Genomic DNA, 27540 nt, shown 5'->3' on the forward strand with positions numbered 1-27540 from the left:
TAAAGTAGATAAGAGTTAGTTTAATAAGGTTTGTTTGCATAGTATTCTGGTGCCTGGTTTCTGGTCTCTGTGCTTATAAGATTCTGTCCTCAGGGAAGGGAGACATTTATTTCTTGCCTTTAGGCAGAAAAGTGGAAACATTTTCTGCATTTACTGTTTCTTAATTGCCTTTAGCTCAAAACTTTTATGACAAAGAGGCATATTTTGCGATGACATTTTCTGATTTCCCTTAAGGCCCTTCCTAGATCTTCACTTTAATTTAGGTGACCTTTATACTGCTCTATGAATATTAGTATAATAACACTGCATTCATTCCATAAATACTTATTAAGCATCCCTACAGTATTCCAGGCAATGTACTATTCTGGAATGTATTTTAGAAAATACTGTTTCTGACATCATGGAGATCCTACTCTATTGGGGAAAAGGGGGGCCTAGTAAATAAACAGGCAATTGCAAGACACTGGGGAATGTGATGTGATCAGAGAAGAAGGCTCTGTGGAAGTATACAGAAGGAGAAAATGACACAGTCGCAAGATGGGGAATAGGAGACAGAGGAGACTTCCCAGAGAAACTGATGGAGGTCACCAAGAGAAGTGAAGGGCCAAAATGTTCTAGGTAGAGAGAGTAGCATTGAGACAGACCAGTAAGTCAGCACAAGTGGAATAGGGAAACTGAGACAGACAGCTGAACAAACTGACAGAGCAACTTACAGCAGATACAGAACGTCTCCTCCCTAGAAATAACACCTACACCTCAACTGTGTGTCAGCTCCAAATCCAGAAAAGCAGCAAAACCAGGTAGGCAGCACCAGGACCAGCTGCAATGACTAATGACCCCCTGCCTTACACTGACCAATCAGTGAGGACCACCTAGAAGAGTGATGAATATTCTGTTGAAACCTTCACCTGAGACCTCTAAGATTCCTGCCTGCAAGAGAGAAATAAAAGCCTCAAGACAAAGAACCCAGGGTGTACTCTCCTTCTCAGGAGCATGCCCGTGCCCCAACCTCTTCTTCCCATCTCTTAGACTCTAAGGGACTCCACGAGGTTTGCAAAGGGCAGCAGCTGGCTCACTTGCAGTGACTTGGCTTGTCTTATCATGGTGTAGAATGGCAGTATTCCAGAGAGGAGCCCCTAGGACCACCTCGCAGATTGGAACCATGCTAGGTACCAGCAGGGGCCCATTGTGCCCCACTGGCGCTTCAATTTGCAACAGGTGAGCTTGGGTGAGTCCCCTTGGAACTCTGGACCCCCCTGTTATTATAAGGTAAGAGGCTGAATTTTTTAATGTGTCATTTTAAAAATCCACAAGGTAGAGCTAAAGGTTAAGGTTGTGAAAAAGCCAGGCTAAGGCAGGTCAGGAGGAGGAAAATGGATGGCTGGTTTTTAACTTTGACTTTTCTTTTCTTTTTGAAATGAACCAGGATTGGTTTCTGTTGCTTATAATCAGAGAAGTCTAATGGGTTTAAGTAGTGACTTTTTTTTAATCCTCACCCAAAGATATATATTTTTTTTCCATTGATTAATTTTTTTAGAGAGAGTGGAAAGGAGGGAGGGAGGGGGTAAGAGAGAGAGATGGAGGGAGGGGGAGAGAGAGAGAGAAAGAAACTTTGATGTGAAAGAGATATATCAATTGGTTGCCTCCCACATGACCCCAACTGGGGCTGGGGATTGAACCTGCAACTCAGGTACATGCCCTTAACCAGAAATTGAACCCAAGACACTTTGTTCTGTGGGCCGGTGCTCTAACTGCTAAGCCAAACTGGCCAGGGCTTAACTTTGACTTTTCAATTGAAATTGTTTCTGGGGGCTTACACCCCCCCCACACCCCCGCTCAAATCTCAGGCATTCTTAGGTGACTGAGAATCTTTGTGGAGAGGGGAGGGAAGGCTGAGACAGGTGGAGAGATTTGAGATGACTTGGAGCTCAGCACATAGGCAGCACACTTTAACCCAGTACACAGTATATCTCAAGACTTCGCACATCTCAAAAAAATACTAACATCAACATGAAAAATTGTGCCTCTGACACCAGGGGCTCCCAACCCTCGTTAACTCTTCTGACTTACAGAAATGGGAGGAATAACTGGAAGTGATATCAACTTCAGATGGCTAAAATATAACTTTGCCTAAATCAATTTTTGCATGCAAATTAGAAAAACTGAATGAGTAGGAAGTTTATCTTGATTGCAACTTAAAAGTTCCTAGGTGGAGCACAGGTCAATCACATAGAACCCCAGAAAGGCTGATTTCAGGCAAGAGAGGGAACAGCGATTGTATACAATCCTTTCTCCAGGATACTGAAACTAAAACAAATTCACTTTGGTTATGTCATAGGTGTCAAGTCTGCCATTTGATTTTACTCTATTTATAAGCTAATACATTTAGGTGCTGGCAGAAACCCAGGAGACTCTTGAGTCAGAGCCCAAAGATTACCCACAGCTCAGTAAGCAGCATGAGCATTGTGTTAGCATGGGTTCCCTTGTTCTCTAAGTCCCACAGCAGCAATGCCAAGGGCTAGGTGGATGCTGAACGCGCAGTGGATTTGCATCTCAACTGAACAATACTGTGCTCTGGGTATTTACCATTTTAATAGTAAGTGGTAAGCAAGCAAACAACCTTGGAAGATAAAGATGTTTTCCTCCAGAGCAAAGGGCAGGTTTGCTTATAGCCTTGTGTCTTGGTCTACTTGGACTTCCATAAGAAAATACCATAGACCAGGTGGCTTAAACAACAGAAATTTATTTCTCACAATTCTGGAGGGTGGAGGTCTGAGGTCAAGGTGCTGGCATGGTCAGGTTCTGGTGTGAGCTGTCTTCCTTATTGCAAATCGCTGACTCCTTGAAATGTCCTCACATGGCAAAGAGAGACAGCAAGCTCTCTGGCGTCTCTCCTTTGAAGGAACACGAGTCCAATCAAGAGGTCCCCACCCTCATGACCTCATCTACACCTAATTATCTTCCAAAGGCCCCATTTCCAAATACCAATCGTACTGAAGATTAGGGCCTCGACATGTGAACTTTAAATGTTAGGAGGACATAATTCAGTCCATAACACCTTGGAAGAAAAAGATACTGTTGCCCTATAGAACAAAGGCACACTTACTGTCTATTATAACAGATTTAAATTTCCTGACGCAGCATTCCTCTCATACAAGGCAGCCCACTGAGTGTGCAGGTGTTATTCAGTCCTCTTCGAGTTACCCCATGGGAATGGGAACTCTGAACCGGCACAAAAACACTGACACTCTGGCTATGAGCTCTGGCTGTGAACAACAATTTGTCTACGTTGACACCCTGGCTAATGCTATTACTGTGAACAACAAATTGTCTATTGTTTCCAACTCAAAATTCTTGTGTTTTCTACCAGAATTCATAAAACTGTGTCAGGCTAACTTGTAAGCTTTCAAGTAGGGTAAAATATCAGAATGCTCACAGCTGTTCATTGGGGCCTATTGTCAACATGAGAAACGTCCAAACCTGTAGAGAATTTTATTTTTATTTGTTATTTTCTTAATACAAGTTATTCTTTTTAAATAAACAGGACTTAGCCCTGGCCAGTTTGGCTCAGCAGTTAGAGCCTTGGCCTGCGGTCCGGAGAGACCCGGGTTCGGTTCCCGCTAAGGGCATGTACCTCGGTTGCAGTTTGTCCCCGGCCCTGGTTGGTCGTGCGGGTGGCAGCCACTCGATGTGTCCCTTTCACATCGATGTTTCTCTCGTTCTCTCTCTCTTCCTCTCTCTCCTTCCCACTCTATCTGTACAAAAAATGGAAAAATGTCCTCGGGTGAGGATCAAAAAAAATAATAATAAATAAATAAACAAACAAACAAACAAACAAACAAACAAACAGGACTTGTCTGGAGACATGATGTTTCAAAACTTGGGAATCCTTGGGGAGGGAGTAAAAGGAGTCCTTGGTGGAGAACTTGTCGGATGAATACAGTTGCACTGGCTGCTGGCTTTGCCTGATACAGAGACTCTGGAGATATTTTCCTGTCCTAGGTCTGCAGGGACCTGCACTTCTTCCCTCTGGTCGACAGAGGGCAGGAGAGGGCAGAAAATAAGCTGCCCAGTTTTTGGCTTATTAGGCGTCAGCATCAATTGTATTTGTCATATTTACAGTTTTGCTCGAATGCCTTTCCCAATGAACCTACTTAGCTGCTACCTTGTGAGGCTTGACTACCCAATTTAATATTGTGCAATAATTCAATGCCAAAGCTTAACTAATCTTGTAAAATCCTTCCATGCCAAAGCGTAACAAATCTAACCTAATTAAACTACTGAAACTGAGCTACAATTAAGGATTGCAGAATCCTTAATAAGTCTACTCTCTAATGTCACTCCAAAGGGTTGTGTTAGGGGAAGTCATGAGCAGCTGAGCTAGGTGGACTGCTGTTCTTCACCTTCTCCAACTTTTCAGGAGCCAAGAGACCAGGGAAAGACTGAGGGGGATAGATCTCCAGACCCCCAGCTAGCTATGAGCCCCTCTCCCTAGGACCTGGGATAGGGCAGCTCAGATGGGGAACTGCACAGATTTTCTGGGGCTGGGACTGCAGCGTGCCCCCAAAAATGTACTCCAGTCTAAGCCCCAGCTCCCCTCTGGAGGTTGGAACCAGAAGGTCCTGAGGAGGGTGGCAAACATCAGGAAGAACTCCATTTGAGCCAGCTGGTCCCCTGGGCACACCTGATGCCCTGGAAGCAGAGGAACAGTCACAGGGTAGCAGCTGTCCCTGTCCTGCTACACCCCCTACCCACCACCCATGACCCAGTGTTGTGCTCTACAGAGAATAGCAGAAAGGCCTCACTGACCATGAAGTTTCCATTCGTGTCCAGGAAGTGACCAGAATTGAACTGTCTGTGGGTTTTCCAATACTCAGGGTCACAGAGCACAGAGGTGAGGTTAGGCAAGATGATGGCACCTGCAGAGAAGAGCTGGTGTGGCTCAGGGAGCCTCAGTTGCCCAGCACCCATCCCAGACACTGGGCTGAAGTGAGCTTGGAGAACACCCCATGTGCTGGTGACAGTTGCCCAAGGGCCAGGGGGCCTCATGGAGATTCAGCAGGCAGACCCTCTCTGGGGTCCCTCCCTCCAGGCTCACATCAGTGAAGTGGATGAGCATATACTCTCCTGCCTAAGGGCCCCCACCTCTATCCAAAAAATCCCAACTCAGGCCAGAGATGGCCACTGTCTCCTATGGAGAAGACCAGAAGCTGTAGGCATGGCTGGAGGGGACCAAGTTTTGCACAGGGCAACAGACTGTGTGTGTGTGTGTGTGTGTGTGTGTGTGTAAGAGAGAGAGAGAGACAGAGAGAAGAATAGAAACGGCAGACAGAATAAGAGAAAGAAGACTGAGTAACGAGGAGAGGAGAACGCTTCACTCTAGGATTAGAAAGAGGAGAGGTGAACCCTAAGCCTACCCCTCACTTTATGTCAAAAGAAAAGTGAATGATTGGAAAGAGAATCTGACTGATCAGGTGGGAGTTGAAAGGAGTCAGAGGCTCCTTCTGTCAGTGATTTCTGCACCTAACCAGGTGGGCCCTGGGCTGACCAGGAGGCCAAAATGGAGCCAGGATACAGTTGGTTATGGACCCTGGACCTGGGACGCTCAGCTCCAGGGGTTCTGAGGAAGGCTCACTTAACAAATGCCAGAGAATTAAATCAGCCACCCCTGTGGGGACCAGAGGACTGGCCACAGGATTCTCAGTTTTCACAAAGGTATCTTGAAATTAAAAACAAAATAAAAAAACTCAGCAGCGTTTAAAGACTACATCCCAAACAGAAGCCAATAAAGAATGCAGAAATTCAGCTCAGCCAGTGTGGCTCAGTGGTTGAGCGCTGACCCATGTACCAAGAGGTCCTGGTTTGATTCCCGGTCAGGGCACATGCCTAGGTTGTGGGCCTGATCCCCAGTGGGGGGCATGCTGGAGGCATGCTGATGTTCTCTCTCATCGATGTTTCCAGCTTTCTCTCTCTCTCTCTAATATCAATAAAGGGGGGGGGGGGAATTTTAAAAAGAGACATGAGTGTCGGCCTGTGGTCCAGAGAGACCCGGGTTCGGTTCCCGCTAAGGGCACGTACCTCGGTTGCAGTTTATCCCCGGCCCTGGTTGGTCATGTAGGTGGCAGCCATTAGATGTGTCCCTTTCACGTCTATGTTTCTTTCTCTCTCTCTTCCTCTCTCCCCCTCCCACTCTATCCAAACAAAAAATGGAAAAATGTCCTCGGGTGGGGATAAAAAAAAAAGAGAGACATGGACAACAAAGCCGGGGACGAGGTGGGGGAGATGGGAAGGAAGGTGTCAATGGGGTAAAAAAGGAGAAACATCTGTAACAAAAATAAAATAAAACATAAATTAATTTTTAAAAAAAAGAATGCAGAAATTCAGACAATGTAAATACTTTCAGAAGGAATTTTTCCTTTTTCCTTTTTCTTTTAGTTGCACTACTGCAGCTCAAGGGCGAGACCTTGCCCTGATCATCCAGACCAACAGGCCCCAGACCTGGTCCCTCTATGTATGGTTGTAAACAGAGGGTTAAGGAGGCACAGGTTGCTGCTGCCGCTGTGTGAGTTACACAGTTCCTAATTATAGCCCCAGGAAATCCCCGTTTCCCTACCAGATGAAGTAACCTTATATTACAACAGTTCTTAGTAATCTCCTTCAGGTGCAGAAGCTCCTGGGAAAATGTTCTTTTCCCTCCAGGATTACTTCTGTCCTGTTCTGGGTGATGTCCTGGACTCCTTGCGACATGGCTGACTGACCTCACTCTGTGGAGCAGGCTCGGAGCACAGCCAGTCCAGCACACAGAAAGGGCTACCTCCCCTCTCCCCCAAATTACAGAGCCATCTGCCTGCTGGGTACCCCCTGGGGACTCCGCCAGCTTCTTCCCAGTAAATGGCAGCTTGAAGCTCATAATCAAACACAATGTCTGAGAGAAATAGGCTTGAAATGCCACCACTATATTAGGAGGCATCTCTGTTGTCGTTATCACTCCAACTAATGCCCCTCCCCCAAAGGTGGTGGTGTGGCCTTAGGAGTCCCACTCCCCAATTTCCATCCCAAGTGACTTCTTAGAAAATTCCTTCCAACCACAAACAGTGCCCTCGTGGAGCAGAGCCTGTGAAACCGTTTCTCCCCTGTGTGCCATTGGCAGGGGACTTCCGCCCAGAACTCGCTCAGGTAGGCTCCGGGCAAATCTCCACGTTCTGTTTTGCAGTCCTCTGACAACCCTGCCTGTGACAGGTGAGGAGACTCACACAGAGCTGGTGAGTGGCAGGACCTGGATGTACCCCACGTGTGTCTCACCCCAGTTCCTTCCTTCCAGTGTCCCTGGCTGAGACAGACTGGGTTCGTCTGCCATCTTGAGAACAGAGTTCCTACCTGGAGGAGTGTCTCCAGGTACAGCCGAAAGCTTAGTTGCCACAGGTTCCCAAGGATGTGGAAGGACAAGAGGAAGAGACCAGGAGGAAGGTGGCCCCTGTTCCAGTAGAAGGCATCAGGTTTCAGGAGCAAGAAGAAGACAGCCAGTAAAGCCAGCCCACTGAGCTGGGAGAACACCTTGGGCCTGCGCCCCCCGTCGCCCCTTTGCTGTGGTGCACCCCGCCCTTCCTTCCCTATGGCCCTCTCAGCCACCCTCCTCGCCCACCCTGCCTGAGCTCCACTTATAAGCCAGGGCTCTCAGGCAGCGTCGTGAAGGCTGGTCAGTCCCAGTTGAGAACGTCCATTTGGTCACACCAGTCACACCCAGGCCCTGCTACTCTGGGACCTTCGTTCCCAGAAGAGCCTCACCTCTGGCCCATGGAGCTCAACTCTAGTCAGTCTCCTTTCAGCCTCTGACTGGGCAGTCTCAGCTGGCTGCATGGGTCAGCTCAGGGAGAGACGGGGGCAACCTCCAAAGGTGGCATCATGTCTCCTCAGGATATACTGTTGCATCTCAGTGTGACAGAAACCAGGTGCCAGTCACCCCACCCCCACCCCCGCTCCAATCTCTGGTTAGTTTGGACTCTCCACCTTCCCAGGGTCCCCGAGTTTGTCAGTAGTCAAGTTCTATAGCCTTTGCTTGTACTTCACCTTCCTGGAGTCAGACTGCTGGGGTCTAGAGGTTAGTTCTACCTCACAATAAGGTGACCCTGGGTAAGTTATCTAGCCTTCTCTTGCCTCAGTTTTCTCATTTGTACAATGGAGATGATAAGTTTATCCACCTTCCTCATAAAAGGTTTGAGCTGGTGGGAGAGCCACAACGCAAGGCCAGTGTAGAGCAAAACTACTTTATTGCATGCGCCTGGGGGCAGGCAGGCTAAACCCAAAAAAAGGGTCAGCCTCAAATAACAGTTGGGGTGTAGGTTATATACTGCTTCTAGCTTCCGGCAGTTTCTGCTGACGTACTCTGCAGGGCCCACTGTCCACTTTGCAGTTGGACTGGTCTGGTATCTCATTCTGCATCTGCTGGGTGATTCGTTGTCTTACGGATAATCTGTACTTAACAGAAGACTGAGTAAAGGTCATGCAAGCATTTTTCAGAGTTTCTGCCTTTTGCAAGATTTTGCCTTTACCCTTTAAAACCTTATTAACCCTTTCACCTCACAGAATTGTACCAGGAGATACACAGTATACTCAAGTTGGGTAAATTGAGGATAGTTTAATAAAGAGATTGTTTACAAAGGTGTATGGGCAGGAGTCAGAGAAAGCACAAGCATAGAGCTAGCCACGATGGAATCCCCTTTATACTCAAGCCTTAAAGACTCAAGGGAATTGTTTAATGTGGAAAACCCAACACCAACCTGTCCATCGACATGGTCACTGCTGTCCCACCTCTACACATTTGCTCATGCAGTTCCCTCCATCTGGAGTGCCTTCCCTCTGCATCTCCACCTCTAGAAATCCTATCTTCAAGGTCTGTCTCACTGCAATGTGATGATATGCTCACCTCATAGGGCTGATGGGAGGATGAGATGAGACAGTTACAGGAAAGGACTGTGGATGATGTACCAGGCTTCTACGAATATTGTTGCTCCTTCAGTTTCCACAAAACTGCGTCCTTCCCTCTCCAACAAGTCATGTTCCTTCTTCCTCAAAATGTTGCTTAAGAGAGATGCTTGTCTGAAAGCTTCTCTAGCCAATCCCACCAATCTCTAACCACTACCGCTGAACACTCCAACCATCTCCCACAGTGGTCCTTGCCTTGCTCTGGGTTGAATCCTTGGTTCTGTTAACTATGTTGAGTGACGGCCCCATCTTTTCTACAATATGAAAAGCTCCTAAGGGAGGCACCGGGTCTACCTTTTTTTTTTTTTACATCTCCAACAGTGTCACCCAATTGCTCGGAGTCCCAAGATGCCACTGAGTGGTGTGGATTCACTGATAGAAGGATCTGGTGGCCCCCCAAGGCCCAGTCTCACAGTGCTCACTATTCCTTGTGAGTAGACTAGGGACCCCTTTCTGGGAGCTCCCACCTGCCTCTCCTTTCACACAGGCCTAGACTTTCTCTTTCATACTGGCCACCTCCACTGCAACGTGAGCTACTCGAGTCCAGAAACCACCTCAATGGGAACATCTCACATGTAAGTTAGTGTGCTGTTCCAGATTTCTACTTAATTCAGATGCTTGTAACACATGAGGATGGTAGTTTTGGAGGTGGTTGGGATGGTAGCACTGGTGGTCATGAGGATTTTAGTAGAGGCTTTAGCACAGGTGAAGGTTGGACAGTGGCTGTGGTAGTGATTCTGGTTTTGGAGATGATGGTGGGATAGAAAGATGGGTCTGTCATCTGCCTTGTGAGCCACTGACCATGTTCCATTTGGTTCCCACTGTCATCTGGGTATCTTTGCCAGGAATGCTTTTTAGATATATAGCACCCAAGGCCTTTTCTTTAAGACATAGAGATGTGTTACTCTTGTGGGAGTCTTGCTCAACATTCCCAAATATATTGAACTTTGACAAATTTTCTCTCCTCTCTCCCTTGCCCAAGAGTCACAGTGTTCTGGCCAGCGAAGGTGGGACGTGGCTCCAGGAACAGAGACACCCTGCACAAAGGGTCAGACTGTAGTCAGATTTCAGGGATGGCAGGTCCAGGACACAAGTCTGGAATGGGGGCTCCAGTGCAATAGTCCCTTTTCATTGCTTGTCTGAGACCTCAGTGTCTGATTGTGAAGTGCAGGCTCCCCAGGGAGATGGTGCAGGTGGCCACAAGGTTGCCACTTCAAGGGAAGTCCCATGCAGAGTATTTCTACCCTGTGGTAGCCCATTCTCAAGCTGCACCTCCATAGGTGGTCACCGTTTGATTCCAGCCATGATCATCACCCTGGCTATGGTGCCCTGTTTGTTCTGACCTCTCTCTCCTGTTCCTCTAGGAATAACTCAAATCAACAAAAATGTCTTGGCTGAGCGCTTTCCCTGAAGGAGGTAGTTTCACATCAGATTTCTAAACGAATCCTTTCTGCAACACTGTGAAGGATGTTACTGCTTCCATTCTACAGATGAGGAAAAGCTGAACTTATTTGCTCAAGAAATTGGTAGGCCTACAATTCTAACCTAGGTCTACTGTCTCCAAGTTCAGTTTCTCTTCCCACAGCTGCCTCCCAGGCGGGACAAGCCAGAATACTCTAAAGGAAGTTTACAGAAGGCTAAGAGAAGACAGAGGTGAGAAACCCAGAGCCAGCCATGCTTCCAGAGGTCCTGATGCAGCTCCAGAGGCCTTCACAGGGTCCAAGCTGGTCCCATGTCAGCGGTTTGCATCCTGTCTGATGCTACGCCCAGAAACCTCTTTAGAGCTGAAATGCCCTTTTCTCTCCTCCCTTCTCTGCCTACAGAATCTTGGGGGAGGAGTGAGGTTCTGTGGCTCTTGGAGAAACAGTGGGTAAGGCGTGCATATCACAGCCAAGAAAACTGAGCCTTGGGCAGGAGCCATTTCCCATAACAGACTGCCCCTCATTGCAGATCCCCCAACCCGCCCCACACCTTGCAGTGGACGGATAGCAGATCAAAAGACTGTCTTCTCCCACCTCCAGATCTACCCAAACCCAGCGCCTAATCCGTGCTCAGTGCCTGCAGTGTCCTATCCCACACCCCAGCCAGTTTGGGGGTTACCTGTAGCTGCCACCCCCACATCTCCCTCCAGAATGAAGGGGAGAGGAGATAACAATAAGACCACTAGAGATGGAAGAAACCTGAACAAAGAGAGCAATATTTATTTCTTATATATGTGTTTAAGTTGCATAATATGCCCCAGTGCCTCATGGGAGTGAATGGGAGTAAATACAAGCAACTTGACTGCCTCTGGACAGGTGAAGTCCCCAAAAGACTGCAGATGTTTCTGGTGAGGGCTGGGAGCCCCCCGAAGAAAGGCCAGACCCAGAGCCCACCCAGAGGCAGCAAGGGGGGGTGCCAGCACTAGAGGACACAGCCCTGCTTTGCACATTTGACTGTTAATCACGCTTCATTCGCTCTCCAAAGTATCCCAGTTTGATTGTTCCCCACAAACTCTACAACTGCTGACTCGGTAAGTCTCCAGGCTTTGTAGGTGGGGAAATGATGTTACGTCTGACTTTGTGCAATGAACTTCGTATCTAAAATTCTGCTGAGTGTTCCAGTGAAGTTCCCACAGAGAGCTGCTTTCTTTCAACCTCAGCTTTGAAGAGCAGGGCAGCAAAAGACACTCCCATGCCATTGCTGGGCCCCAGGGAGTCTTCACCCAGGGCTCAGTAGGTGGCTTGGTGTCTGAAGAGTGTGGCAAAGGGCAGCCAACCCTCTCCACAGGCACACATCCCAGGGTGGGTGCTTTCAAAGAACTCGAGGGCAGAATTATTCATCAAACCAGAATTATGCCTTTCTTATACCTGGCCTATTCCTCTTATCCAAACAAGATTTTGGCCCTGGCTGGTTTGGCTCAGTGGTTAGAGCATCAATCCACGGACCAGAGAGTCCCGGGTTCGGTTCATACTAGGGGCATATACCTTGGTTGTATTTTGTCTCTGGCCCCAGTTGGGGTCATGTGGGTGGCAGCCACTCGATGTGTCTCTCTCACATTGATGTTTCTCTCTCTATCTTCCTCTCTCTCTCCCTCCTGCTCTATCTGAAGATAAATGTAAAAATGTCCTCGGGTGAGGATAAAAAACAACAACAACAAAGATTTATGGCAGCTTTTATTTAAAATATTAAATATATTCAAGATAGTCAAAAGGAAAGGCCCCAAATCTTATGAAGGATAAAGAAAATAAATGAAGATAAATATACTTAGAGTACCCAAACGTCCTGCCAGTCAAAATAAGAAGGGAGAAGCAATGTGTTCCAGAGTCCTCATTGAGAAGTGGACAATTTTCCCGATAGATTCTAAATGGATTCTTATTTTTTAAATTGATTGATTTGAGAGAGAGAAAGAGAGACATCAATTTGTTCCACTTATTTATGCATTCATTGGTTGTTTCTTATATGTGCCCTGCCTGGGAATCAAACCAGCAGCCTCACAGTACATGGGATGATGCTCAACTAACAGAGCCACATTTTTGTCTCTTAGAAGTGATCAAATTTATTTTTGTCATGACCAAAATGAGTGTTCAACACCAATTTCTATGAGTACATATTCTGTGAGCATCCATTATATGTAAAACATAATACTTAAACCAGAAATGATAAGGTATACAAAAATAAGGTGATTTACTGCATTCAAGAAGTTTAATTTCATGGGCAGAAATATAAGAAAATTATGCAAAGTAAAAGCAAATAAATCTTAAAGAGATGTGTGAGCAAAGGGCTGTAGGAACCCAGAGGAATTTGGTTTGAAGAGAAAGACTCTGTGGAGGAGACAGTATTTGAATTGATTTAAAAAAAAAAAATTACTTTGTTTGACAAGATGATCAAGGGATTCCAGGCTGAGAAAATTGCAAAGATTTAAGTGTGAAAATATTGGCCTGCTTTTAGGAATACTGGGTAGAAAAAGGAGGGTTATAGCCATATAATGGACACCCTGACTGCCAAGCCAAGGAATATGGGCCACTCTATAAGCAATGTCTGTGCCCTAAAGGGTTTTTTAAGCCATTAGTCTAGTTTCTTTCTTTAAAAAAAAAAATTATTTAATTGAATTTATTGGTGTGACATTGGTTCACAAAACCATACAGGTTTCAGTATACAATTCAACAAAACTTTATCTCCACACTGCATTATGCACCCACTGCCCAAAGTAGTCTCTTTCCTTCCCCATTCATCCCTGCTTTGCCCCCTCCACCTCCCCCCAATCCCCTTTCCCTTTGGCTGTCGCAGCACCAGCACCGTTGTCTGTGTCGATGTGTTTTGTGTATGTTTTTTGGTTAATCCTTTCATCTTCTTTCATCCAGGCCCCTTCCCCCACCCCCTCTCCTCTGACAGCTGTCAGTCTGTTCCATGTATTCATGCCTCTGTTTCTATTTTCTTCTCCAGTTTGTTCATTAGATTCCACACACAAGTGAGATCATGTGGTATTTGTCTTCCTCTGACTGGATTATTTCATTTAGCATAATAATCTTCAGGTCCATCTATGCTGTGGCAAAAGGTCAGATTTTCTTCTTCTTTTTTTTTTTTTTTTATAGCAGAATAGTATTCCATTGTGTAAATGTACCACAGCTTTTTTATGGGCACTTTTTTTGATGGGCATTTGGGCTGTAAAGTATTTCACCAACTTGCGGTTTTGGTCTGCATACTGGCAGTAGTAAATACAATGGCTCAGAGGGGGACACCAAGGCAGGGAAACCAGTTAAGAGGCTGTAATTACAATATGAATGGAGGGAGGGAGAAGGGGAAGCTGGTGGTGATGCATAGGACCTGGAAGTGACTGAACTTTTTGGGAAGGGGAAGGAGAGTTAAAATAATTCGAGGCTTCTGGCCTGATGGACTGAGAACAGTGGTACTACTTACTAATTAAGAGGAGGAGCACTGATTTCTGAGAGGCTGGTACCAAGGGAGGCCATGCCCACGGTGGAGGGTCTGTCACCGGGCCTGTGGGAGTGAAGGAGTCCGTCACAGAGAGGAAAGGGAGTGGGCAGGGGCAGGAAAAGGCCTTCCTTTAAGGGGGCAAAGCAGGTTAAGAGAGGTGGGAGGAGACCCAAGAGCTACGAGAACAGAAATGACAGAAGGGGAAGTTATTGTCATGGTGCAACAGAGCCTGAACAGGACCAGGACCTGGAGGCTCTTCCTGCTGCCAGTGTTACCTTTAAGATGAACCCAGGGCATCATTAAGAGTGTGTGTTTATATCAGTGCTGCCCAAGAGAACTTCCCGCAACGATGGGGCCGGTCCACATCTGTTCCGTCCGGCACAGTAGCCTCAGCCACAGGTGGCTCCCGAGCACACCGAACGTGGAACAAAAGGTTTAACTTTAGAGCCAAGCCCATGTCTTCAAGACAGTAGGTTACAAAAAAGGCTGGGTTTAGGATATGATATCTGCTGATGGTCGGCAGACCCAGTACCAAGTAGTCTGAAAGCTTTCTTTGCTGCATTCCGATACTGAGAAACTCTAAAATGATTACCCTTTTGAATGGCTACTTAATTCTCAATGAGGTAAGCTGAATGAAATGGCCAAAAGGGCAATTACATTGTTTGAATTGCTAAGAACCCTCAAGAAACTGTTCATTTGAAATACATTTCACAACCGCCCACCTTGCTGCAAGCATTCACCTGCCCACGCCCAGCCCTCTGCTCAGCAGCACTGCACCTTCCTTTGGTGTCACAGGCATAAGGACTAGGGCCCAGCACAGATGTCAGGCAGACTAGGCCCCACGCCCCTTGCAACCAAGCGGCTCTGCCACTGGCCCTTCTCAGATGTAACTCCACCGCTGGATGGATATTCAGAGCCGGGCTCTGGTATTCCAAAGTCATTCAAAGACATCCTGCTCCCTTCCCAGAGAACTATTTTATACACCGAGAGTCTTACAAAATCCAAAATAATTTTATTCACTTTTTCAGATTTTTGCTTCCACAAGGTGTTCAGCAAACATGCTAAGGCGACAGAATGTCTAGTTGGTCACGACATGCAACGCTGACCATTCAACTGATGACAGCAGCGACCACGCCCACCTGAGCTACTGGCCCCACGGCACAAAGGGGGTTTGCAGAAACACACCGAACCACACAGCAATCAGCAACCTGAGGTAGGTCTCTTTACAGTACAAAAAACTTCTACACCAGTGTGAGACACTGATTAGCAAGAGCTGCTTAAAGTCGCAGACTTTGGAGAGAGAAAGAGACTGTGCGACAACTGCAGTGAGAAAAGGAAACAGACCCACAAAACCCTGAACCCTGTCACTGAACTGTGGAGGTGTGGGACCAGGCAAATGAAAAGTACCACCGGAAAAAGCAGCGGTCGGCTCCAGGGTTTGGAGCCAACAGGTCTAGGAGCTGGAGAGCTCTGTGCAGTGGCCAGCGTTAGGAACCTGAGGCAGTGGGACACTCTGTGAAGAGACTTGATGCTCCTTTAAAAACAACAGCGAAAAGAGGAAGGCAGGAGAGAAACTCCCTCTCACCGAGGACCGTGTCTGTGATTCTCATTCCTGGCGGAGGGAGTGAAAAGGGGGCCAGGGCTTTGCCCCCCGCTCTCCGGACAGACACAGGGAGGTGACACCGGGACAGAAAGCAAGAGCCCTGAGAGTTCACGGCACTCTGCTCGGCCGCTGGCGGGCCCCTCTTCGCCACCCGTCCGTCCGAGTGCTTGTGGGGAGGTGGCAGAGGGGGCCGCCGGGGGGCCCACATTGCCACACGCCTTCCTTTTCTGACACCCAGAAAACCTGGCACGTGAAACCACCAGCTAGCGGACAGTATGCTGCCCTTCCTATCGTCTAAGAGCAAAAACAGACCTCCAGTGCAGCAAACTGTACAAAAACGATAGAAAGGAATCTGCACTGTTGTTAGTACAGTGCTTATTTTAATATAAAATAAACAGCTTACATTTTCACTGTAAATATAGGCTATGTACAGAATTATATAGAGATATAGCTACACGTATAAAGCTTCTTTATAGGCCTCTGATACATTTATAATAATGGTTCCCTGAACCTTTTAGAGTGCAATTAAGAACAAAAACTAAATTTTGTTTACATGAATATGGAATAAATACAATAATCAAAATAGGACTCTCCCTAAAAGTGAAACACACAAGCCAATCCTGAACTGCTGTGCGAAAGGTCAAGTCGGGAAAGGCAAGGTTTCGGCAGGACAGGAAGAGGCCTGCCCCAGGCAGGGAGTGGCGACGCTCCAAAGGAAAGAGACGCCAGCGCAGGAGGAGTTAGCCCTTGACAGCAATCTTGTTCTCTGTAGCAGCAAACATGGCATAGAACCGGGAGCTGTCGTTGGACAGAAGGACCGACGGGGTGTCGAACTCCACCACCTGGAAAGGAAGGAGATGGCATCAGAATGTGACTCGGGGACACTCAGGGTGGTTTAGAGGACCCACTGCTCAGGATGGGGGGCAAGTGTGAAAGACCCCTGAGGATGAACTCAGGGTGACAATTCGACTAGCTTGGCATGTGGCCATGCCCAAATGGGTTCCTTTTTATCTTATTTTTTAAGTAAACTGTAAAAGGGAAGGTCGGAGAGAAAGATCTCTAGGTCTCCTTCACCCAATTCCTTCAGCCTAGGTATGAAGGACTCAATCGACAAGGTATTACAGCTGCAGGGAAAACACTGCAGCCCAAGTCAAAGACACAGCAGGCAAATGTCATCTTGTTGTGCAAGCTGATCTAAACCAAAGATGGAAAAGGAACAGCTCAGGATGCCTTGTTGGCAGAGAAAACAAACAGGAAGTGAGTCAAGGACAGACTCAGTCAATCATCCATTCCTATGATGGATGTCTAGGCAGACCCTGAAAATCGTACTGCAGCAGGATGAATGATATGCTGGCAGAACCTGCCTCCCACGACGCTGGCTGACAATGCCTCACACTTTCCTAGCCTTCCTTCTGCAGAGCAGAGGCATGGAGCACAAGCTTGGCCAAGGAGATGGAAGGGAAGTCTCCTGGGGTGCTTCTTGGAAAGGTTGTCCTGCCCGAGAGAGAGACACGCCTAGGGACAAAGTGTCCTTCCTTCAGACCAGTTGGATGAGGGTCTGATGTTGGGTGCTAGAGCAGATACTGTACCATGAGGGGACAGGTAGACACTGGCTTTCTTGAGGGGTAGGGAGGTTGTAAGTGGGCAGTATGGGAGAGGAAACAGGGGAAAGGGCATTAGGTAGACGGAACTGTATGAGTAAAGACAGGTGAAAAAGCTTAGGGATGCAAGACTGTCTGTAGCTAACAGCACCTGCAAGGAAAGAGGGAAATGAAGGAGAGGCTGGGCCAGATCGTGGGAAAGCTTGGAATAGCAGGATACAGAGTTAGGCACCACTACATGACTGCAACAAGCAAACACACAGCGCTGGACTCAATACGCCTTGGGCGACTCTAGTGTACGTGAATTAATTTCTAACTGAACTTGCTCTCTGACCTAAGTCAGAGTGCTACTGTTTGCAAGCAACAAAAGAACAGGCAGTTAAAGCAAAAGGAGAATCCAAGACTGCCTCTAACTCAGTCCCTTGTTGGGAGGGGCTGTGTCCCCCTCCAAAGCGACCAGAGTTGCTGTGGCTGCTTTTCTGAATGCTCAGAACCACGCTCAGAGGCCAATCAGTCCCATCCTCCCAGCAAGTCCACATGCCAAGCCCAGGTCCCTCAGGGCTCAGTACCTGTCCCTGGGCCAGCACCATAATCCTATCAGAGCCTAGGACTGTATGCAGGCGATGGGCAATGGTCAGCATAGTGCAGTCGGCAAATGCCTCTCGGACGGTCTCCTGGATGAGTAAGTCTGTCTCTGTGTCCATGGCAGCTGTGGCTTCGTCTAGAATCAGAATCTGCCGGGGGAGAGAGGAGAAAGGGGACTCAGCCCATTCCTTAAGCATTCCGGTTAATTTAGGTTTTACTAAAATGTATTTTAGCATTTGAATGTTACACCATGTATTGTCTTTTCTGAGTAGCTACACACATATGTAAAAATACTGTTTTGTTTAGAACTGCTGTAACGTCAAACCTGTATGTTTGCCTTGATTTCCATAAATAAAAGGGTATTCGTATAATATTCATCTAACAAAATACCCTATTTTCTCTGACTCCAAACACATACAGTCATCTTTCTTGACCTCCCTCTTCCAGTTTCTAAAATGAGGGGACTGGGTCTGATGACCTGGGCATCTTTCGCAGTTTTAAAATCTCCTAAGTCTAGGGTTTCCAGCACTACCACTACTCACTGGCTAGAAACAAAAGTCACCCTTGGAAACTGAAGGCTCAGAGAAGTTAAAAATAAAAACAAACAAAAAAATCCCCCCCACCCATATATCCAAATTGTGTGTGGGTTAATTCAGAAACACCTCTGGCTTAAAAAGTACCTCTGGAAAGGGGGGCAGGGGGGGGGCAGGGATGCCTTCGGACCTAGTGCACAAGAAAGGCTGCTCCTCCACCTACCTGTTCTTCCCGGCCACGCCCCTCCCCAGGCCCGCCTCTCACCTTACAGTGGCGGAGCAAGGCTCTCGCTATGCACAGGAGCTGCCGTTCCCCCACTGAGAAGTTCTCCCCATTCTCCAGCACTTCAGATTCAAGTTTCAGAGGTAGCTGAGCAATCTAGGGAGCAAGAAAGCAGAAATTAGAAGGATGAAAAAGTAAAGTTTGAAAAAACAAACCCTGAATTTTGTCAAGAAACCAGTGGCAAAGATCAAGTATTCTGAAACAGAAGAAGGAATACTCACTGAGAACCTGGTTCATGTGGAAAGAAGGTGCAGGCATAATGACCATGTGTACCAGTACCCACATTTTCTGGGACAGTCCCTATTTCAAATATACTATTCTGTTAGCCTCATACTCTCAAGATGTCTCAGAAATTCCAATATTTTCATGTCCACAAATCCCGGCAGGTAGTAGCCCTAATTTGGGTGCCACTGAAAATATGGTCATGCAACAGGAGATAGGTAAATAAAATTGCTGTAGGCCCATGGCTGTCAAACTTTTCTTTTTGTAAGCTATGAAACCTATTCTTCAAATGAAATTATTTGAGGAACCTCAGTCTAAAAGAGATAAAGCAGAGCTGATCTAGTTGAGTTAGGACAGAGGATCCTGAGTTTGACTTAAACAGGGGCATGGACACCCTCTGGCAGGTGAGGGAATCCTTCTGCAGACTGTGGCCCCTGGAGGGTACCTGCTGAGCGACCCAGAGATCTGTGAATCCATGGGCATAATGCATGCTCTCTGCATTAAATGATGTAGCTCTTGCACATATACAGATACTTCAAAAGCATGTTATACTGTTATGATTAATAAAATAGAAATTAATTTAAAAGCATTACTGAATTCTGAGTGGCTGTCATTTATATCTCCTCAATCGATGGATAGTAAAAAGGGCAATATAATCATAGGTGGGTGGGGGGGTGGAGTCAGAAAACATAAACTTTTATGCCTTTTATGGAATGCCTGGGAAGCCCTGCTCCAAAGTGCTCTTCCATGCCCTGGAGGTTTTGCTCAGTGGTTAGAGCATCAGCCCGTAGACCAATGAGTCCCGGGTTCAGTTCCGGTCAAGAGCACATTCCTCGGTTATGGTTTGTCCCTGGCCTTGATCGGGTCGTGCAGAAGGCAACCAGCTGATATGTCTCTCTCACATCGATGTTTCTCTCTCTCTTCCTTCCCTCCCACTCTATCTGATGATAAATGGGAAAATATCCTCGGGTGAGGATTTAAAAAAAACAAAAACCTAAGTGGTCTTCCACAGACATCCTGGAGGTGGAGGGACAGACCAGGCTGGACGGAGGCAGCCGGGCAGGCTGAGGAGTGACCACAGCGTGGCTGCATTTCTTCTCTTGAAATCCCAGCAAAGCTCGCCCTCAGTTCTTTACTTACACATTCTTTCATGTGTGTCCTTTCTAGGGCATCCCAAATCTGGTCTTCAGTGTACTGGTTGAAAGGATCCAAATTTGATCTAGGCAGAAACATAAGAAGAATTTCTGTGATCCACCATGTAAGGCGGCCGCACTGCAAAGGCTCTCTGGGGTGCCCTGGCCAGTTTGGCTCAGCGGTTAGAGCGTCGGCCTGCGGTCCGGAGAGACCCGGGTTCGGTTCCCGCTAAGGGCACGTACTTCGGCTGCAGTTTGTCCCTGGCCCTGGTTGGTCGTGCGGGTGGCAGCCACTCGATGTGTCTCTTCACGTCGATGTTTCTCTCTCTCTCTCCCTTCCTCTCTCTCCCTCCCACTCTATCTGTACAAAAAATGGAAAAATATCCTCGGGTGAAGATTAAAAAAAAAAAAAAAGGCTCTCTGGGGTAACAGTTTAAACACGCCTGGGAAGAGGCCCTCACCCCCTATGGTAACAGATGGCTCATTCGATAACCAGCCCAAGGTAGAGAAGAGTTTCTTCTTTATAAAACTTTATTTTAACTTTTATAGCAGTTATATAGAAAAATTAAGAAATACAGATACACAAAACACAAACCATACATGTTTTAATTATCTCTAATCAGACCCCTAGAAACAAACTGTTACATTTTGGCATATATGCTAGGTTTTTTTTCTGTGCATATACACATTGTTAAAATACATCTTTCTCTATGTACACAAAGGAGAACGCCCTCTTCCTTCCCGAGGCACCAGGGTGAGAGCAGGGACCCGCAGACAGCTAGCTGACCAGGAAAAGCAGCTGGTCCAGCAGAAAGGCAGCGGGGACTGAGAGCACAGGGAGCTGAATGGGGAGAATTTCCTTTCTTCTGGTTCAGAAAACCAGCTTGGGGACCATTCCTGTTTACTGTCCCCGCAGAATCTGCCACTTGGAGATCAAGGATACCAAAAGAACAGGACTAGGCACTTTTTGAAACGTTAAAGATAGGACCACAAGCTCTTTGTCACAGAGGATGAGGGTAGAGTTGTGGTGGAACAGATATTTGGTGGAAATTGGGGTGTTACACTACTCTGGGGTGTATGGTCTCAATCTAAACATGATGGTTATAAATCTAGTAATCTGAAAGGGATTGGGTACAATTTGCTTTGCTCACAAGTCGTGTTTGGCATATGGGAACACTCTGGGAGAACTTCCGCTCTGGGCCACGTTTGTCCACACTGGGGTCACTGCGTACAGGCGTGCCGACGCAGGCAGGCTGTGATCACCGAGGAGCTCTGCCCGAGCGGAGGAGGGGGCTGGCACAGCACGCCCCTGTCCTCGGGGCCATCTCCGGGAGGCTTTCCTGACCCTGCTCCTGTGCCTCTTGTCCTCTGCACATATGCTTTCCTTGCACGTGGCACACACGTACTCAACACACCCTTGTACTTGAGAGACCCTGGTAAAAGCAAGGGCTCTGGAGCCAGACTGCTGCGTCCTCCATATCTATCAGCTACAATGGTGTGCGCTTGGCCAAGTTAGCCTGATGACGCTATGTTTCAGTTCCCCATGTGCAAGGCAGGGAGAAAAGAATACCACTCCCAAAGGCTGTTGTGAGGTGACATCTCACACGTGTAACACACGTCTCTGGAGCTGATAACAAACGGCCCAACTCCCACAAAAGCTGTGCTCCCACGACGATCTACAGACACCAGCTGCACACGCCAGCAGGCCAGGTCTTGACCTTGAACCCTGAAGCCCCTGAATCCAGACCCACATGGTGCGGTAAGATTGTGAAACGAACACAGGCTTCTTGGTGGCCGCACATTCAAGGGAAGTCTGAAGTTAAGCATGCCTTATTTCCTAACTCTCTTCCAAGTGATGATTTAAAAATTAAGGAAAATAGTCCAGTCGGTGTGGCTCAGTGGTTGAGCACTGACCCATGCACCAAGAGGTCACTGGTTCGATTCCTGGCCAAGACTCATGCCCAGATTGTGGGCCTGACCACCAGTGGGGGGCATGCGGAAGATGGCCAATCGATGTTCTTTCTCATCAATGTTTCTATCTCTCTCTCCCTTTCACTTCCTCTCTCTCCCTTTCACTTCCTCTCTCTCTAAAATCAATAAAGGAAAAAAAATTTTTTTAAATAAATAAATAAAAATTAAGAAAAATAGCCCTGGCTGGTTTGGCTCAGTGATTAGAGGATCGGCCCACGGACCAGAGAGACCCGGATTCGGTTCCCGCTAAGGGCAATGTACCTCGGTTGCAGTTTGTCCCCGGCCCTGGTTGGGGTTGTGCGGGTGGCAGCCAGTCAATGTGTTGCTCTCACATCGATGTTTCTCTCTCTCTCTCCCTCCCTCTCTCCCTCCTGCTCTATTTGAAGATGAATGCAAGAATGTCCTCGGGTGAGGATTAAAAAAAAATTTTTAAGAAAAATATGGCATTGTCCTGAGCCAAAAATTATAGTCAATTTTATTCTCAAAGGTGTTCCCATGGCATCTAAATGTAGAGAGATCTAGCTCTGGCCAGTGTGGCTCAGTTGGTTGAGCATCATCCCGTGCACCAAAAGGTCACCAGTTTGACTCCTGGTCAGGGCACACACCTAGGTTGTGGGTTCGATCCCCAGTTGGGGTGCATATCCAAATTCAGAGAGTTTAGAAAAATGCCAAAATAAAAACATCCAAGAGTGTTGACCCTACAAGAAAGTAGGTGAGAATTCAGTTTTATCTACCAAACCTCCCTGAATGAGTGAGTTCAAATGCCATTTCCAAAGAAAAGGGGCGGGGCTGAAGACCCAGTGTTTAAGACAAGCGTGAACACAGCCTGTGGTTATTTGAAACTGTATTAGTAGCAATGTTTTTTTGTTTTTTTTTTGGAAACTGCTAAAAATTAAAGAGGAAATGGTAATATTACTTTCAGAGTGATTTTTTAAAAGAAGTCTTATCTAGTTGACTATGCAGTTAAAACTGTTTTTATTTAGAAAGAGAAGCAACTTGAATAGGAATAGACAAATTATAGAAACCCAATGCTTTTAGGAGGCAAAGCTTAAGGCTAACAGTAGGATAAATTATAAGGAAAGAAAATGGAGTTCAATACATTTCCTTCTTAGTTACTATTTTTTTTTTTTTTATCCTCATCCGAGGACATTTTTCCATTTTTTGTACAGACAGAGAGGGAGGGAGAGAGAGGAAGAGAGAGAGAGGGAAACATCGATGTGAAAGGGACACATCGAGTGGCTGCCACCCGCACGACCAACCAGGGCCGGGGACAAACTGCAATCGAGGTACGCGCCCTTAGCGGGAACTGAACCTGGGTCTCTCCAGACCGCAGGCGGACACTCTAACCGCTGAGCCAAACCGGCCAGGCCTTAGTTACTATTTTAATAGGTCAAGAAGAATTTTATCTTTGGCATGCTAGCAGAGAGAAGCATCATTCCAGAGTATTAAGGTGGGAGAAATACTGCAAAACAGAAAAACATGAGAAGCAGTAACGTGCCTGAAAACCATCATTAGAATGGCAACCTGGAGCGCACCCAGGAGAGAGAACAGCGTGGAGGACGGAGAAGGATGGTGATGAGGCTGGTGATAGCTGCTACCATCTACTGAATGCTCATCACTTGCTGGGCTCTGTGCTTGTATAATTTGTATGGATTTATTCGATCTTCACAACAGGTCTTAACAATATCCCAATTTTATGGATGAGGAAACACATTTAGGAGTGGTCAAGTAGCTTGTCCAAAGTCACAAAGCAGAGATCTGACACCGAATCTCTCTGACTTCCTCACCTCCCTGCTGCAGGGCCTCGGGCCTCGTTTGTTAATGAGGCGTCCTGCACAGTGGAGCTGCCCCGTACCTCTGCAACAGGACGCACTCCGTGTAGTGGGAAAAGCACCAAACTGGAGGTCACTGGACCTCAGTCCCAGGTGGAGGCGCTAACATGCCCACCTGGCCTTGATGAGGCACAGAGCAGATGGCGCTCAGGTCCTCACCTGACAGTGCCACTGAAGAGCACTGGCTCTTGAGGAATGATGGACAGTTTGCTTCGGAGGTCAGCAAGGCCAATATCGCTGATTCTCACTCCGTCGATCTTGATGCAGCCTCCAGATAACTCCACCAGGCGGAACAGGGCCATCCCCAGGGAGGACTTCCCTGATGAGTAAGACATGCAGAAAAGTAGCTCATCAGCAACTTATGAAACTGGTTAATTCTCAGGGCAAAATAATCTATTTTTCTATTTCTATGTAATCATTATTTCAATGGATTAACTCAGAAAATTATAAAATGATAGCCAAAAATGGAAAAAAAAAAATACACACACATAAAATGATGAACTTTCCTGAGCTACTAAGCATATGCATTTAAATCACACAGATTCAGCCTGAGACGGAATGGGAAGAACCACTATACACTCATGAGAGTAAAATGGAAAAACGGCTCCTTTTCTTCTTAGGAACAGGTACACAGTGTATAATGCTTCTCAGCAAAGTGAGAACAGAGGTCTTATGCAAGAAGCCAAGGAGCTAGGGGCAAACCAGAGAGGAAGTGGTCTTTTCTCTATTCTGCCCAATTAACGTAGCTGAGAGAGAAACAAGACAAGGCCTTGGGAGTGGAAGAGGCTTGGGGTAAAATGCACGGGAAGGAGGCTTTGGACTGAGTGAATGAGTGGCCGTGGTGACTCTGGCAGGACAGAACCTGGCAGGAAGGCAGGTCTGGGCGATTACAGTGTCACGGTGACAAGCAGAACAGCTTTTCTTCCTTGAACCTTCATATTAAGTTATATAAGTAATTCCAAACGATAATGTCAATGTCTCGTAATCACTACTGTTATTGATGACACGTTTCCCTTTAGTCCTTTTCTCAGAGGGCAGAGCATACCAGTTATACAACATTGTGATCGCTTTTTCCACTTAACACAACATAACAAACATGCACTCATATCACTGACTTGTCGAGATAAAATTCTGGTGACTGGCCCTGACCAGTTTGGCTCAGTGGTTAGAGTGTCGGCCTGTAGACCAAAGAGTCTCGGTTCATTCTGGTCGGGGGCATGTACATTGGTTGCGGTTCGATCCCTGGTGTCGTGCGGGAGGCAACCAATTGATGTGTCTCTCTCACATCAATGTCTCTCTCCACCCTCCCAACTCTATCTGAAAATCAATGAAAAAATATCCTCAAGTGAGGATTAAAAAAAAAAATTCTAGTGGCTGCAATACAATCCATCATATGGATGTACTCTTATTTATCCAGTCCTCCAACATTGGACATGTAGTTTATTTAAAACTTTCTATGATAGCCCTGGCCGGTTTGGCTCAGCGGTTGCAGCGTCGTGAGTTTGATTCCAGTTAGGGGCATGTACCTCGGTCGAGGTTTGTCCTGGCTCTTGTTGTGTCATACGAGAGGCAACCAGTCGATGTGGCTCTATCACATCGATGTTTGTCTCTGTCTCTCTCTCCCTCCCTCCCACTCTATCTGATAATAGGTAGAAAAATATCCTCGGATGAGGAATAAAAATTAAAAAAAAAAACAAAAACAAAAAACTAACTATGATAATGTTATGGCGTATGTCAGTGCTCAAACTTCGCTCCTACCTCAGATGATTTCCTTAAGATAGATTCTCAGAACTGAAACTACTCTGTCATTAAATAGCTCTATCTAGTGCCCCACCCCCCAAAAGAGAGTTTGACAAAGTGCTGTTTTTCTACCTTCCTGTGCTCAGACCCATGGCTTAGACTGAGGACCACAGGTCTTCAGCTGTTAGACCACATTCCCTTGGCTGGAGAACATCGACCCTCTTCATGTCTCCACGCTCTGCCAGGCCTCTCACGAGAGCCTCATGACATCATCTGTTCAGTGGTCACTGAGGGTACAAATATCCTGCTTTGCCCCAGGATCTGCAGCCACATCCCTGTGGTCATATTTGTCCCCTAATGGGAACCTGGAGAAATGTCCACCTTCCCAAGGCAGGACTCCTCATCTCCATGCACCAGGAATAAGTTGGAGAACCCGAGCCCATGTATCAGGATAGTTCTGAAGGAGGCGTTTATTCAGGGTTGGAGGACGAGTGGGTGGTCCCTCACCCAGATACAAGGAAGGGGAGGGGGACTCTCCCTCAGGGCCAAGGCAGTCGTTTAAGATCCAAGCTAAGAAGGGAACAGTGCTCAAATAAATAGACTAAGTGGTTCCACCTTAACAAAACATGCCTCGGTTTGGAACACCTGGACCAGGAGACTTGGTATTTCTCTGAACCTCTGATAGAATGTGCTGGTCAAAGAGGCAACAAAGTCCTCACAACTACATCAGGACCAGGGTCTATGAGCCTTGGAAGAAGCTTAAGAATAGAGTCTAGACTTTGTAAGTCAGGATATTTATAATTATTTTATTTCTCTTCTGTCACTACTTATGGTTTAATCAAGTCTGGTAAAATTTTGGTCTGTCTTCCTCGTGCGAAAGGGCAGTCACAGGAAGGGACAGCAGTCAGAGCTTTCAGGAGAGCAGGTACCTGGGAGCCAGGGTACTACAGGGAGTTCGAGGGAGAGAGCAGAGTAAGGGCCTTGGGGACAGTCCCCTCCCTGGCTCAGCATTCTCTTGCCAGTGCAAAATACCTAAAGGCAGTGTCTTGTTTTGATTTGAAGTAATTCCTTCAAACAGGGAGTAGGAAATGACTTTTTCTTTTCTTCCTGGCAGGCCCGGCTGGTATGGCTCAGTGTATTGAGCATCACTCCGTGGACTGAAAGGTCCTGGTTCAATTCCCGGTCAGGGCGCATGCCCTGGTTTCAGGCTCAATCCCCAGTAGAGGGCGTGCAGGAGGCAGCCAATTGATGTATCACTCTCACATTGATGGTTCTCTCTCTCTCGCTCGCTCTAAAAATTCAATAAAAACGTATTTAAAAAAAAAAAAAAAGTAAACTGGCCAGAAAAGATGCAAATTTTTTTGTTGCTTGTTTGTTTGTTTGTTTGTTTGTTGTTTTTAATGGCCAGAAAAAAAAACTAGAAGAGTTTTGGTGAAAAGGAAGCATGAAGCCGAGAAAGCTAATGAGAACTGACCCAGAGAGACCTCTTATACAAGGGTAAACAGGGTAAAAGGAGACAGGATGCAATCTCTGAAACATTCTTCAGGAAAGAAAGAGGGAAAGAAATAAATTACTGAAGTCCTGACCCTAGAAACCTAAAGGAAATATATAATACATTTCTAAGAATAAGAGTGAAGTAAAATGCCTAAAATGAAGGCCGATTCTCTGGTTTTTTGCCATTGACAATCAGAACAGAAAGAAAATAATATGTCTTCAAAGGAACACAGTTATTTGAGATGGGTGAGCCTCTGGTAAACGTGAGGCTACACTGGCATGTATCACACAGACCTTGAACACTCGAGGACCTGACGGAAATCGGATGCTCACTGCAGTGCTCCCCAGGAAAGTGCTCCCCAGGACAGTGAAACACTGGCAGCAACCTCACTGCCCTCCGACTGGAGCTTATGAAATATACATTGCAGTGACTCATAAAATAGAATTTCATATCATGCTGCATAGAAATCCTGTTGAAGAATATTAACTGACATGGAAAATATTTGGTGGTTTTCAAAGCAGGCCATGATACAGTGAGTGCAAAATGACCTCATTTTCGTAAACATATTTGTTGATAGAAAACATCTGAAAGATATCCACTACAATGTTAACAGTAATTATCTCCAGGTAGTGGAGTTATGGGT

The 27540-nt window shown here is 46.7% G+C and overlaps 1 protein-coding gene across 9 annotated transcripts in view; it reads right to left on the reverse strand.

Annotated features, from left to right (window-relative positions):
• Positions 1-13938: 13938 nt before the first annotated feature.
• ABCC5 (ATP binding cassette subfamily C member 5) overlaps positions 13939-27540 on the reverse strand; it is a 90041-nt gene continuing 76439 nt past the window's right edge. For 6 of the 9 annotated variants that reach the window (XM_036243766.1, XM_036243771.1, XM_036243765.1 and 3 more), the window contains 5 exons: positions 23822-23981; positions 19867-19945; positions 18487-18600; positions 17673-17837; positions 14895-16344 (listed from right to left, as the gene is read on the reverse strand). In XM_036243766.1, coding sequence (XP_036099659.1) covers positions 16243-16344; positions 17673-17837; positions 18487-18600; positions 19867-19945; positions 23822-23981 — 620 coding nt within the window. In that variant the 3' untranslated portion in view covers positions 14895-16242. Of the gene's footprint in view, positions 13963-14891; positions 16345-17672; positions 17838-18486; positions 18601-19866; positions 19946-23821; positions 23982-27540 lie in introns of those variants that run through there. The other 3 variants (XM_036243763.1, XM_036243761.1, XM_036243762.1) reach the window with 3 other exon arrangements.

This window comes from Molossus molossus, unplaced genomic scaffold (genome assembly GCF_014108415.1).
Source record: "Molossus molossus isolate mMolMol1 unplaced genomic scaffold, mMolMol1.p scaffold_m16_p_5, whole genome shotgun sequence".
Taxonomy (NCBI): Eukaryota; Metazoa; Chordata; class Mammalia; order Chiroptera; family Molossidae; genus Molossus; species Molossus molossus.